This window comes from Mesoplodon bidens, assembly GCF_964165515.1.
Source record: "Mesoplodon bidens genome assembly, chromosome: 10".
Lineage (NCBI taxonomy): Eukaryota > Metazoa > Chordata > Mammalia > Artiodactyla > Ziphiidae > Mesoplodon > Mesoplodon bidens.
The window spans coordinates 5,327,145-5,341,034 of NC_138172.1; the positions used below are offsets into that span (position 1 = coordinate 5,327,145).

At 44.0% G+C, this 13,890-nt stretch overlaps 1 protein-coding gene across 2 annotated transcripts in view; it reads right to left on the reverse strand.

Moving 5' to 3' along the window:
- The window catches only part of MKRN2 (makorin ring finger protein 2), a 35,465-nt gene that overhangs the window by 6,108 nt on the left and 15,467 nt on the right, over positions 1–13,890 (reverse strand). For both annotated transcript variants that reach the window (XM_081246005.1, XM_081246006.1), the window contains exons 2-6: positions 8,720–8,848; positions 7,597–7,778; positions 6,292–6,596; positions 5,173–5,387; positions 3,389–3,499 (exon numbers count right to left, since the gene is read on the reverse strand). In XM_081246005.1, the coding sequence (XP_081102131.1) occupies positions 3,389–3,499; positions 5,173–5,387; positions 6,292–6,596; positions 7,597–7,778; positions 8,720–8,848 (942 nt within the window). The remainder of the gene's footprint in view (positions 1–3,388; positions 3,500–5,172; positions 5,388–6,291; positions 6,597–7,596; positions 7,779–8,719; positions 8,849–13,890) is intronic.

Sequence of the window (13,890 nt, forward strand, 5' to 3'; positions counted from 1 at the left end):
GCTGGGAAAACTGGACCACAATCTTGTACCACACAAAAATTAACTCAAAATGCATTAAAGGCTTGAATGTAAGAAATGAAACCATAGGCAACAAGCTCTCTGACATCTGTCTTGGAGATGGTTTTTTGGATTTAACACTGAGAGCAAAGGCAACAAAAGCAAAAATAAACAAGAGGGACCACATGGAACTAAAAAGCTTCTGCAGAACAAAGGAAACCATCACAAAATGAAAAGACAACCTACTGAATGGGAGATAATATTTGCAAGTCACATATCTGATAAGGGGTGAATATCCAAAATATACAAAGAACTCATACAACTCAGTAGCCAAAAAAAAAAAAAAAAACCAATCAGATTTAATGGGCAGAGGAACTGAATAGACAGTTTTTTAAAGAAGACACACAAATGGCCATCAGGCACATAAAAAGATGCTCAATCTCACTAATCATCAGGGAAATGCGAATCAAAACCACAATTAGATATCACCTCACACCTGTTAGAAGAGATACCTGCACCCCCATGTTCATTGCAGCATTATTCACAATATCCAAGATACGAAAACAAGTTGTTTAACAGATGAATGGATAAAGAATATGTGGTGTGTGTGTATATACACACACGCAAACACACACACACACAATGGAATATTATTCAGCCACGAGAAAGAAGGAAATCCTGCCACCTGTGACAACATGGATGGACCTTGAGGGCATCATGCTGAGTGAAATAAGTCAGAGAAAGACAAATACTGGACAGCATCACATATATGTGGGAATCTAAAAAAAAAAACCTCATAGAAACAGTAGAAAAGTGGTTGCAAGAGGCAAGGGCGCAGGGAAAATAGGGAGAGGTTGGTGAAAGGGTGCAAACTATCACCTATTAAGATGAATAAAGATAAAACATAGTGACTGGTTGACAACACTGTATTGTACAACTGAAATTTGCTAAGACAGAAAAAAAATATGTGAGGCAATGGATGTGTTAATTAGCTAGATGGGGGACTCCTTTCACAGTGTATATCAAATTACCATGATGTACACTTTAAGTATTTCATAATTTTATTTGTCAATTATACCTAAATCATAAAAAATTATATTATTACCTTGTGCAGTTCTAATGTATGTAAACATAATGCATATGCATTATATCTGTAGCACAAAGATGGTAATGAGGAAGTAACTGCATATTATATAAGGCAGCAGGAACATTAATTCTGACTTAAATATTAGGAGTATATTGTAATCCCAAGAAAAAACCATTTTAAAAAAACCGATAAGCTAAAAAGCTGCAAGTTAAAATGGAATTCTAAACAATATTCAAAATAGCTAACACAGCAGAAACCGCAGAGGTATCCATCAACAGGGGCACAGATCAGCCGGGGTAAACAGGTGGCACTTGCTTTGCAAGGTTCTGATCATGTGCTATGGTCTGAATGTTTGGATCCCCCTAAAATTCATATACTGAAATCCTAATGTCCAGTGGGATAGAATTAGGAGACAGGTGATTAAGTCATGAGGGTGGAGCCCTCACAAATGGCATTAGTGCTCTTGTAAGAAGAGAGCCCGCGAGCTCCTTCACCCCTTCCACCATGTGAGGACGCAGTGAGAGGATGCTGGCCCTCACTAGAACCCGACCATGCTGGCACCTTGATCTTGGACTTCCCAGCCTCCAGAACTGTGAGAAATAAATGCCTGCCGATTAATGGGGAGACCCTTACACGAGAGTCAGAGGGGAGAGAGAGACACAGAGCAGACAAAGGCAGAGACTGGAGTTACGCTTCGCCCAGAAGCCAGGAGAGGGGCCTGGAACAAATTCTCCCTCAGAGCCTCCAGGAGGAGCCACCCTTGCCCACACCTGGATTTTGGACTTCCAGCCTCCACAAGTGTGAAAGAACAGATGTCCGGTGTTTTGAGCACCCAGCCTGTGGTAATGTTTACAGCAGCCACAGGAAATGAATCCACCATGGTTTCGTTAAGTGCCACTGGTCCCCCAGCAACACAGTTCAAATCTGTCATCACAACACACAACTGTGAGTGACCATGTGAAGCATACACTGTCAGCTCTTCAGTCCAAACCATCATACGAAGAACACAGGTGCACCATGGTCAGTGACTGACCATCTTAACTCTCCTCCCAAGTCTGTCGGTGACTGGTCACTGTGCATCTGTTATTCAGTGGAGCTGTGTTGCCTCCTTGTTTCCCAGTGATACATCCACAAGACATTTTACAAAAACAGATAACTGAAAGAGGAAACTGGCCAACAAAGTAGAAGTGCAGCAAAGAAATGAAAAGTGGTAACACTGGAAGTGAAATCGGAATCCTCCACCCCTCCACCGTATTCAACGCATCAGCAAATCCATCCCAGTTCTTCTAAACAGATCCAGGATCCGACCACTTCCCATCACCTCCATGCCTTCTACCCTGGTCCAAGCCGCTGCCACGTCTCGCCTGGACTGTTGTAACAGCCTGACTGGTCTCCCCATTTCCACTTTTGCCTCCTCTTTCAATATATTCTCAGTGGTTCAGCCACAGTGGTCCTTTCAGAATATGTATCAGATCATGTCACTCCTCTGGTCAAAATCGTATGGTGGCTGCCCACCTCAGCCAGAATAAAAAAGCTAGTCTATCCAATGACCTACAGAGCCCGACACAATTCACCCCACTCCCCCTGTCCTCGTCTCCAGTGTTCTCTGCACCTGCTTCTCTCCTGCAGCTCCGCCTTGCTGTTCCGAACAAGGCAGACACGCTCCAGCCTCAGAGCTTTCTCTGCAGTGACAGCCCCCTCCCCCTCCCTCTGGAGCGCTCTTCTCAGTCACATGGACATGGCTCGCCGCCTTGCCTCCTCGAGGTCTCTGCTCACAGGTCGCCTTACTGACGTGTCCTCTGGGCTCCAGCATGGAAACTGCAATCCCCTCATTTCCTATCCCCATTCCCAGGCTTATTTCACTCCTTAGCCCCACCATCTAATAAACATTTTCCTATTTTCTTGTTTGTTTCTTCTTCTTCTTCTTTTTTTCCTTCAGTAGAATGTGAACTGTGTGAGGGCTGGGATTTTTGTCTGATTTGTTTAATGCTGTATCTCCAGCAACTAGAAAAGGCCTATCAGACAGATCTTTCATCTCTATTTGTTGAACGAATGATCAGAGATAAAAAGGCTATCTTAGCACTACAAGCAGGATTTCTAAGGGATACTGCTCAGCTTAAGAACTGTTAAGCAAGTCCACTTCACCACGGCCTTGCTTGCTCATCTCTGTGTCCCCAGAGCCCAGCACGCTGCCCAAGAGAAAAGACACTGAGTGGCCTCCCCACAGGGGAGGCCCTGCATGAAGCAAAGACAGAAACAAGAGCCAGGCCCGCACCAGATCACGCTTGAGCACAGAGCACTTACCCCATCCCCTGTTTGAAAGCTTCAATCAACTCGTTCTTTTTATTCTGATCTTCTACCCAATACACACTTGGAATCACAAACTCTGATATCACACGGCACTCTGGACAAGACCTGAAATAAGAATCGGGTTAGTAAGGGAGAGATTCAGTTACAAATCCTGTGCACACTCCACCACTAAGCCTTGTGCTCAGATGCATGACTGCTCCAGGTGTTTGTTTCCCACCCCGGAATTCTAAAAGGTACAAACGCAATCCTCTAACCTAATTTACTGTTGAAACATGCTCTTCTCAACAATGAAAAAGACAACCTAATTTTAAAATGGGGAAATGATTTGAGTAGGCGTTTCTCCAGAATGGCCAATAAGCACAGAAAAAGATGCTCAGTACCATTAGTTATCAGGGAAATGCAAATCAAAACCACACTAAGGCACCACTTCACACCTGCTAGGATGGCTGACATCAGAAATCAAGACAACTAAGTGCTGGCAAGAATGTGGAGAAACTGGAATCCTCCTATGTTGCTGATGGGGATGTAAAATGGTTCAGCCACTTTGGATGGCAGTCTGGCAGGTTCTCAACATGTTAAGCACAGAGTTCCCATATGCCCAGCAACTCCACTCCTAAGGGTATACCCAAAAGTTCTGAAAATAGTGTTCAGACAAATACACAAATGTTCATAGGCACACTAGCCATAATAGATAGCCAAAAGGTGGAAACCACCTAAATGTCCATCAACTGATGAATGCACAAACAAAATGTGGTCTAGCCATACAATGGAATATTATTTATAGTCACTAAAAAAGAGTGGAGTACTGATCCATGCTACAATATGGGTGAACTCTGAAAACATGCTGAGTGAAAGAAGCCAGACAGAAAGGCCATATACTGTATGATTCCATTTATATGAAATTTCCAGAACAGGTAAATTCATAGAGAAAGGAGATCAGTGGTTGCCAGGGGCCGGAAAGAGGAATGAACAGGCAGTGACTATAGGTAGAGGTTTCTTTTTAAGATGATGAAAATGTTCTAAAATTAGACTACAGTAACAGAAGCTGCACAACTAAGAATATATTTTAAAAAAACCCTGAATTGTACATTTTTATCTCAATAAAGCTGTTATTTTACCACACGAATGTGTGACTTCAGGCAAGTTACTTGACCTCACCATACCTGAGTTTCCCTACACATAAAATGAGAATGATGATCAGAGGGTCTCTGAGAGAATTACAACTTCATGTATTTGAAGTTTCTGACAGTACACCGCACGTGGTAACTTCTCACTATGACTTAGCTTTTCTCCCACCCCACTGCGGAAGTTAAGAATTCTATGATGTTATGTGTCAGTTATCTCTCAGTAAAGATGGGGGATAAAACCCTGTGTTGGCTCACTGAGTACATCCCATGTATCAGACATTACGTGAAATGTGTTACATGCACTATTTCATTTAGTCCTCAAATAAGCCCTACGTTACAGATTAAAGAAAAAAAGGCAACCGGCCTACGGGCGGACCACCAGTAACTGTGCCAGAGTCAAATGGGCCTTCTCACAAAGAGGATCCCTGCGGAGTGTCCCCCCAACACCCTAAATGCCTGGCAGGAATTGTCACCCGCGTTTTAAAGGAAAAGGCAGTTGGGCTCAGGGAGGGTCTGCGACTTGCTCAAGTCCTTGCTCAAGGACTCACCACTCACCTGTGGAGGACAAGGGAAGGCTTCCCTGTGGATGGAAGAAGATCCCAAATCAAACCTTCTCCCAGATTCTATAGGTAAGATCCCTGCTGCACTTACTTGATGATTGGGTTCTCAAACTGCTTGGCACACCTCCACTGCCGGATGCAGGACAGGCAATACGTGTGGTTGCAGTTGGAAAGGATCCCGAACCTCCGCTCCGAGGCTGACGCCTTCTCGAGGATAACCTCCATGCAGATGCTGCACACTTTGTCCTGACTCGCCTGGAAGGCAAAGGCCTTCTCCATCTCGTGTTCGAATGTTGACATGCAGATCTGAAGTACAGGGAGGGAGGAAGGAAACCTTTGGTTCTGGGCTGGGGAGTGGTGAGAGCCCAGCGTGACTGCCAGCCACACAGTACAACCAGGATCGGGAAGGAACGGGGACTGTGGCTGCTTCAGGCAGGCCCGGCCATGCCCTGCATTCGGGACACAAAGCTCTCTCAAGACCACCACTGGCTCGCCCCCCTGCCTGTCGGCACTGCTTCACGGTCACTTCCAACTTAAAGCCGAGACCAGAGGCCCAAGAAGATTAGAGGGCCACTGTGGGGTCAAGGAAGTCCCAAAGACTGGGACCCTGGTCTCCTTGCCCCTCTGGGTACCGCCTTTCCCAACACCAACGCCGTTAATGCCAAATAACCCTTAATCTAAAACACCAGGCTGACAGGCCAGGGTCAGAGGTCAGCAGCATCACTTCTTTCTACGAGAACCAGTTACTGAACGAATCCCTTCACTCAGGAGGCAGGTGAACAGAGCATGTCCCCTGCGCAGCACCATGCATCAGGCACCAGAGTCAATGCGAAGGACCTAGGACCCAGGCCCTCGCACAGTGGATGCACACATGAGCTGAACCCACAGCACAGCACCCGGATGTCACGTCCCTGGGGAGGAGGGAAGCTCTAACCTGTGCTCACCTGAACACCCCCCGGGAGACGGCAGAGGGTTCAGACAACCTCCACAGCCCTGTGCTGAGCAGAAGCCCACACAAACACGGGAGCCTAATGACCTGCAAGGTCCCTTCCAACACTGAACTCCTCAAATTCTCCAGAACTCGGCCTGGCTGGCCAGGTACAGAATGCAGGTATTACTGGCAGAAAGATGCTTACAGAAGTACCGATTTTGTCACTTAGTGCACTTCAAATTCCTTAAAACGAGTTCACATAAAGGCTTGCAACTGTACCTTCTCGTGAGCTTTCCTTTGCTCCGGGTCGAAGGGGTGCAGGACTTGTAACCTACAGATTTCACACACTTCCCCATGCAGGTAGACACAAGCATCCCCGAATCGGCACTCCCCGGCAGCTGCATAGGGGCACAGCTGCTGCTCGCTGCTGTAGGAGCTGCTAGCTTCTGAGCTGTCCAGACCACTCCTGATTGCTTCTAGGTAGGAATGCGGCTTCAGCTCCGGGCTGCTGTGCGGGTCACTGCAGCCTCCGGGATTACTCACCACACTTGGGCAAGTCTTTTCTTCAGCCATGCCAGAGAGATCTTAAAATAAAACACACAGCACACACACACACACACACACACATGAAAACTGGCCCAACCTTTCTGGTAAGCAATCAGTCAAAACCTGACAAATTAACCCTGACTTTGGGAATTTCACTCTTGGGATGTATGGGAAAAAACAGGCCAAGAGGGGAAAAATAAAAGGAAAAAATGTTCAGAGTGATATTACTTAGAATCATAATAAAAAACAAAGAAACATAATTGGCAACATAGGGAAATAGCAAACCAGACCATGATATGTTTATATAAAATAACACTAAAGTTCCTTTTTAAAAATGCCAAGTATGCAAATCTCAACACATGGACCAGTTACACTTAAAAAAAAAATTTTTAAGAAAACAAAGTATAAGTCAAAAGGAATTCAGAAAGAGGTCAATAGAATACAGTGGTTTCCTTTTTACCAGTAAAGTTACCAATCCTTTTAAAGTGAAGGAGAATGAAAATCTGGAGCAAGTCTCTGGGTCCTTCGGCTAGAGTCAAACTGTCCTTCGGCCACCCACCCGCTTCTCACTCGGGAGCTGCCGCCTACCCATCATGCTTCTAACATTTACCCTGCTCCAGGGTACAGATCACACCCCAAACCTGAACATGCTATTCTATTTCCAAAGGTGGAACTGGCTCAGCCTAAGAACTAAGACTATGAACTGACCAAGAAGACAAACAGTGAAACGTGCTCTTCAACAAAATATGTAGCTTTGAAATGAACAGCTTGGTGCTTCTCAGAGTTGGGCAACCACGCTATGCAGATGACAGTTACATGGTGACAAAAAGGCCACGTTCAATGTTTTGCCAGGCAAACCTGGCGCTCCGCCCCGCCACGGACACGAGGCCTAATGCGTCATCTGAACGCTCTGCAGCCAGATGAAGCCTGTTCTCAGGACTGTTCTGGGTATGAGGTTAGGAGCCCCCTTGACAAGAGAAGGCCAAGGAAAGCAAGAGTGCTATTCAGAAAGGCAACAGAAGGATTCTGCTCACTCACTTCGGTCTCTAAGTACCAACGTCCTCTTTTCACGTTTCCCAGGCTCGTGTAAGTTAGTTTTCACGATTGATGCAGTGAGGTCGGAAGGAGGGTGAGGACTGTGGAAACCCAGGGAGGGCACCCCGTGGGGAACAGTGCCCACGGCCCCACCAGTTGCAGCAGAGGGCCTCGTGTGATCGTATCTGAAAACACACAGCAGATGCGTTACGGACACACCACACGCACGTGCCTCCCGCATTCCCCAGACCTGGAACATCCCTCCTTCTGCTCCATCTGTAGACGTGGACAATGAGACAATCATTTCCCGTATTTTAATTGATAAAAGTCTTATCAATTAGTAAGAATTACCTGGCAATTCAGAGTGAGTAGTACACTGCTGTCTATCACCTCCACTTAAGTGTCCTGTGGGACTTGAGTGGGACAGATGTACTGCCCAGACCACACAAAGAGAGCCCGACGTTTCCGGAGATGCTGACTGACTGGCTTCTCCTGGACTGTCTCTTGGGGGCGCCCACTGGCAGGGGGAGGGCAGAGTGGGCCAACTTCCCACATCCCAGGCAGCACAGAGGAAGGACTGAAGGGAGCTCTGCAGCCCAGGAAAGCAGAGCAGCCCTTCACTACAACACCACAGGAACAGGTTTTGGAATGTTCTCCTGTCTAGAAGTTACAAAACTTGCCTACAGATGTCGGTAAAAAAGGAAGATTCTACATGCTCATAAATGTTCACTGCACTCATAGCAAAAAATTGGAAGCCCCTTAAGTATCTAATAGAGGGACAGTTAATAAAATGATGGTACATCAACATTATGAAGAATTATAAAATTACAGGTAAGACATAAAGTAGCAGCACTGGAAGGAGCTTATGACATGTTAAAAAAAAGGCAAGACAGAAAATCTTATGTATACTGTGAGGGCAAATTTATAACTATAGACTCATAAGAATAGGCATGAAAAGTGACTTTGAAAAATTAAAATTATTTTTATGGTACTAAATTTGAAGTTTCAAAATTATCTTTGTAACATTACTTTTAAACTAAAGTTTTCCCATCATCAAGACCCAGGATTTAAACCCCTGAAGGTAGTGAACTCAGTGTAACAGCTGGCGACAGAAGCGGGTTCTTGCCTGCAACGAGTTCCATAGGCGCAACAGCCCTTCTGGTAGTATTTGCAGATGGTAGATGGCTTGCTGTTTGCCAAGTCATGTGAGAACAGGCACTGGTTTCCTTCACGACACACACCATGCATAAAATACCTGATGAGACAAGCAGAGGCATAAAACTTTTTTTTTTTTTTGCTGTACGCGGTCCTCTCACTGCTGTGGCCTCTCCCGTTGCGGAGCACAGGCTCCAGACGCGCAGGCTCAGCGGCCATGGCTCATGCGCCCAGCCGCTCCGTGGCATGTGGGATCTTCCCGGACCGGGGCACGAACCCATGTCCCCTGTATCAGCAGGCGGACTCTCAACCACTGCGCCACCAGGGAAGCCCCGGCATAAGACTTTTAGAAGCACACTTTGCTTTATAAAATCACCAAATTCTTGAACCCAGCATATAAACACACACTGTGCATATGCTATGTATCAAGGCTCTACTGGGCACTGGAGATACACTTATGTCCTTGTCTCTAGGACAGTGATTTTAGATGCACCGCATCTATTTCAATGACAGCTTTTCTGGAAGAAAAATGATCCCATGCATTTGTCTTAAGATATATCCTCTTGATTTAAGATATGCCACATACGTAAAATGTGAGCCTCAGGATTGAGAAAATGCACACTGAAAGACTGCTCTGTTCTCGTGGATTTTAAAGGGTATGGTTGTAAAGGAGTCAGAGACCTGGGCTCAAGATCTAGCTGTGCCACGTGTAAGCAAGTCACAAAACCAACCTCCCTGGGCCTTCCTACCTTCACCTATAAAACAAAAATTACACTGCCTACTCTACTATCAACTGTGGTGAGGCTCAAAGAAGACAGTGGAGCACCAGGAGACACGTGTAAGAATGTTCCACTTAGTTGTCCCATTCTGGCCCTGAAAGAACAACTGGGAGGCAATCTAGTTCTGTCCAGCCAGAGCAGAGAGGCCCGGCTGAATACTCAGAGGAAACTGTAGAGGGACATGCCTTGGCATTAAGGGTAAACAAGTCCCCAAGTAAAGAGATTTTAGACCTGCCCTAATAAAGTTTTTTTTTTTTTAAAACAAGCTTCAACACGATCTAGCTGATAGCAAATAACTTATTGTCAACTAAAACAAGCTTTAACATTCTTTGAAGGAAGACAAAAAAATCCAAATGCTCAAAAATACAATGTTTGGCATCCAATCAAAAATTACTAGACATACCAAAAAGCAGGAAAATGTGACCCATAACCAGGAGAAAAATTAGTCAATTAACAGGAATGACAGATGACGGACTCAGCAGACTAGGACTTTAAAACCAGCTATGACAGGCTATCATCAAACAATCCACAAACAATAAATGCTTGAGAGGGTGTGGAGAGAAGGGAACCCTCTTGCACCGTTGGTAGGAATGTAAATTGGTGCAGCCACTAATGGAGAACAGCATGGAGGTTCCTTAAAAAACTAAAAACAGAGCTACCATATGACCCTGCAATCCTACTCCTGGGCATATATCTGGAGAAAAACATGGTCTGAAAGGATACATGCACCCCAATGTTCATTGCAGCACTGTTTACAATAGCCAAGACACAGAAGCGACCTGAATGTTCATCGACAGAGGAATGGATTAAGAAGATGTGGTACATGGAGGGATGGGATGGGGAGGGTGGGAGGGAGGGAGATGCAGGAGGGAGGGGATGTGGGAACAGATGTATATGTATGACTGATTCAAGAAATAATAAATAGAAAAAAAAAAGAAGATGTGGTACATATATACAATGGAACATTACTCAGCCATAAAAAAGAATGAAATAATGCCATTTGCAGCAACATGGATGGACTAAGAGATTGTCACACTGAGTGAAATAAAGTCAGACAGGGAAAGAGAAATATCACATAATATGGCTTATATGTGGAATCTAAAAAGAAATGATACAAATGAACGTATTTACAAAACAAAACAACCCACAGACTTAGAGAATGAACTTATGGTTACCAGGGGGGAAGGATGGAGGCAAGGGATAGTTAGGGAGTTTGGGACTGACATGTACTCATTGCTATATTTAAAAAGGATAATGAACAAGAACCTACTGCATAGCATAGGGAACTCTGCTCAGTGTTATGTGGCAGCCTGGATGGGAGGGGAGTCTGGGGGAGAACGGATACACATATAGGTATGGCCGAGTCCCTTTGCTGTGCACCTGAAACTATCACAACATTGTTAATCGGCTATCCTCCAATATAACATAAAAAGTTAAAAACGAAACAAAAAACCCCAGCTATTACATATATGTTTTATATAACCCAGCTATTACAGATATGTTCTATATGAAGATTTTAAGGAAAACACAAAAATAACATGGGAAGAAATGGACGATATAAAGAAGAACCAAATGGAACTTCTAGAAGTGAAAGCTACAATATATGAAATGAGAATTACATTGTAACGGCAGATTAGACGCTATATAAGAAAATCTCAGAAAACTTGAAGACAAAGCAATAGAAACTATTCAAACTAAAGTACAAGAAGAAGAAAGAGAAAGAACAGATTTTGGCTTCTAGCTTTGGAGGAGCATGGAACCTGCCCTTCCACTGTGAAAAACTAGAAAACAGAACAAAATATATGAAACAACTGCTTTCAGACATGGACAAAAGGCAACACAAGACTGGCCCTTGAAGAGAAGGAAACCAAGGGAGGCGGCCGGGCTTCCTGCCTTGAGGCATATGTTGGACCTTGGTGCAGTCTCACTGAGGTGAAGAGACAGAAACTGGAGCTCAAGGAGGCTGAGGAAAGCTCTTTAAAAAGCTTGTCAGTAGAAGCACACATGCACGATCAATTAACTTTTGATAAACGTGTCAAGGAAATTCAACAAATGATGCTGGACCCAGTATCTATATGGAAAAACAACAAAAAAAAAACCTCACACATTACATATCTGCTGATGTTACCCAACATGAATGAAGTATACAACATAACCTGCCACGTATCCTAGCCGAAAACATTTAACTTGAATCCAACAAAACTTCAGATCTAACTTCTAGTTTATAGGAAATACAGGGGGATTGGGAACAAGCTAAAAGACCTCATGAGGAAGCACCCAGATAAATATAAAAGAAGAGGCAGTATGTGGGCCAGATCTCTTTACCAAGGAAGTGTCGTGGAAAAAAATAAGGGGAGGGGACCCGGGTTTGGAAAATGATTTGGTGGTTTCTTAAAAACTTAAACATAAATTTACCATATGACTCAACAATTCCAGTCCTAGGTGTTTACCCAAGAGAAATGAAAACATATGTTCACACAAATACGTGTATAATACGTGAATGTTCATAGCAACATTATTCAGAATAGTCAAAAAGTGAAAACTGACAATTCCATCAACTGGTGAACGGATAAACAAAATGTAATATATCCATACAACGGGGTATTATTTGGCAATAAAAAGGAATGAATAATGATACATGCTACAAGGATGAGATGTAAACACACTATAGTAAGTGAAATAAGTTAGACACAAAAGACCACATGTTGCATGAATCCATTTACAAGCAGTGTTAAAAAAAAAAGGGGCAGGGCTTCCCTGGTGGCGCAGTGGTTGAGAGTCCGCCTGCCGATGCAGGGGACACGGGTTCGTGCCCCGGTCTGGGAGGATCCCGCATGCCGCGGAGCGGTTGGGCCCGTGAGCCATGGCCTTTGGGCCTGCGCGTCCGGAGCCTGTGCTCCGCAACGGGAGAGGCCACAACAGTGAGAGGCCCGCATACAGCAAAAAAAAAAAAAAAAAAAAAAAAAAAAGGGGCAAATCTATAGGAACAGAATGGTCCTTATAAAGACTATTATACAGCCTATATAGGCTACATATAGACACAGTCCCTACATATGGTATGTAAATTATACTTCAATAAAGCTGTTAAAAGAAGAAAATTTAAAAAGGAGGAAACTGCACTAGATTAGTAGACAGAATAAGGTATGTAATAACCAATGCAATATTTGGCCCTGGATTATATTCTGGTTTGGACAAACCAGCTGTAAGAAACATTTGTGGGACAAATGGGGAAATCTGAGTACAGACCAGGTATCAGATAATTTATTGACATGGCAAGTTGAAGATTATTAACTGAGAAAAGCATATTATATAACAGAATATACAGTAAAATGGTGTAGCCGCTATGTAGAACAGTACAGCGGTTCCTCAAAAAATTAAAAATAGAATTACCACATGATTCAGCAATTCCACTCTTGGGTATATACACAGAAGAACTGAAAGCAAGAACGCAAGTATTTGTACACCCCTGTTCATAGCGCATTATTCCCAGTAGCCAAAAGGTGAAAACAATCCAAGCGTCCATCAGAGGATGAATGGATAAACAAAATGTGGTCTACACGTACAATGGAATATTACTCAGCCTTAAAAAGGAAGGAAAGTCTGACTTGTGCTACAACAGGGATGAACCTTGAGGATGTTATGCCAACTGACGGAAGCCAGACACAGAAAGACAGCACTGTGTGATTCCACTTATGAGAGGTGCCTAGAATAGTCAAATTCAGAGAGAGGGAGGAGAACGGGTGTTGTCAGGGGTTGGGGGAAGCAGAATGAGGAGTTAGTGTTTAAAGGGGACACAGCTTTAGGCTGGGAAGACGAAAAGAGCTCTGGAGGTGGATGGTGGTGATGGCTGCACAACAGTGTGATGTCCTCACTACTCCTGAACTGAACACTTAAAAATGGTTAAGAGGGTAAATTTATGTTATGTACATTTTACCACAATTAAAAAATTTTAAAACAGCATGTACAGTATGCTCTCATTTTGGTAAACACTAACTACACACACGCACACATCTGCATTTTAACAATGTGGAAGGACAGACAATCGCCTTTTTAAGAGTGGCAATCCTTGAGGGTAAGGCATATGGTGTTTTCTTTTTTTTTTTTTTTAACACCTTTATTGGAGTATAAATGCTTTACAATGGTGTGTTAGTTTCTGCTTTTTAACAAAGTGAATCAGTTATACATATACGTATATCCCCATATCCCCTCCCTCTTGTGTCTCCCTGCCTCCCACCCTCCCTATCCCACGCCTCTCGGTGGTCACAAAGCACCAAGCTGATCTCCCTGTGCTATGCGGTTGCTTCCCACTAGCCATCCATTTTACATTTGGTAGTGTATAGATGTCCATGCTGCTCTCTCACTT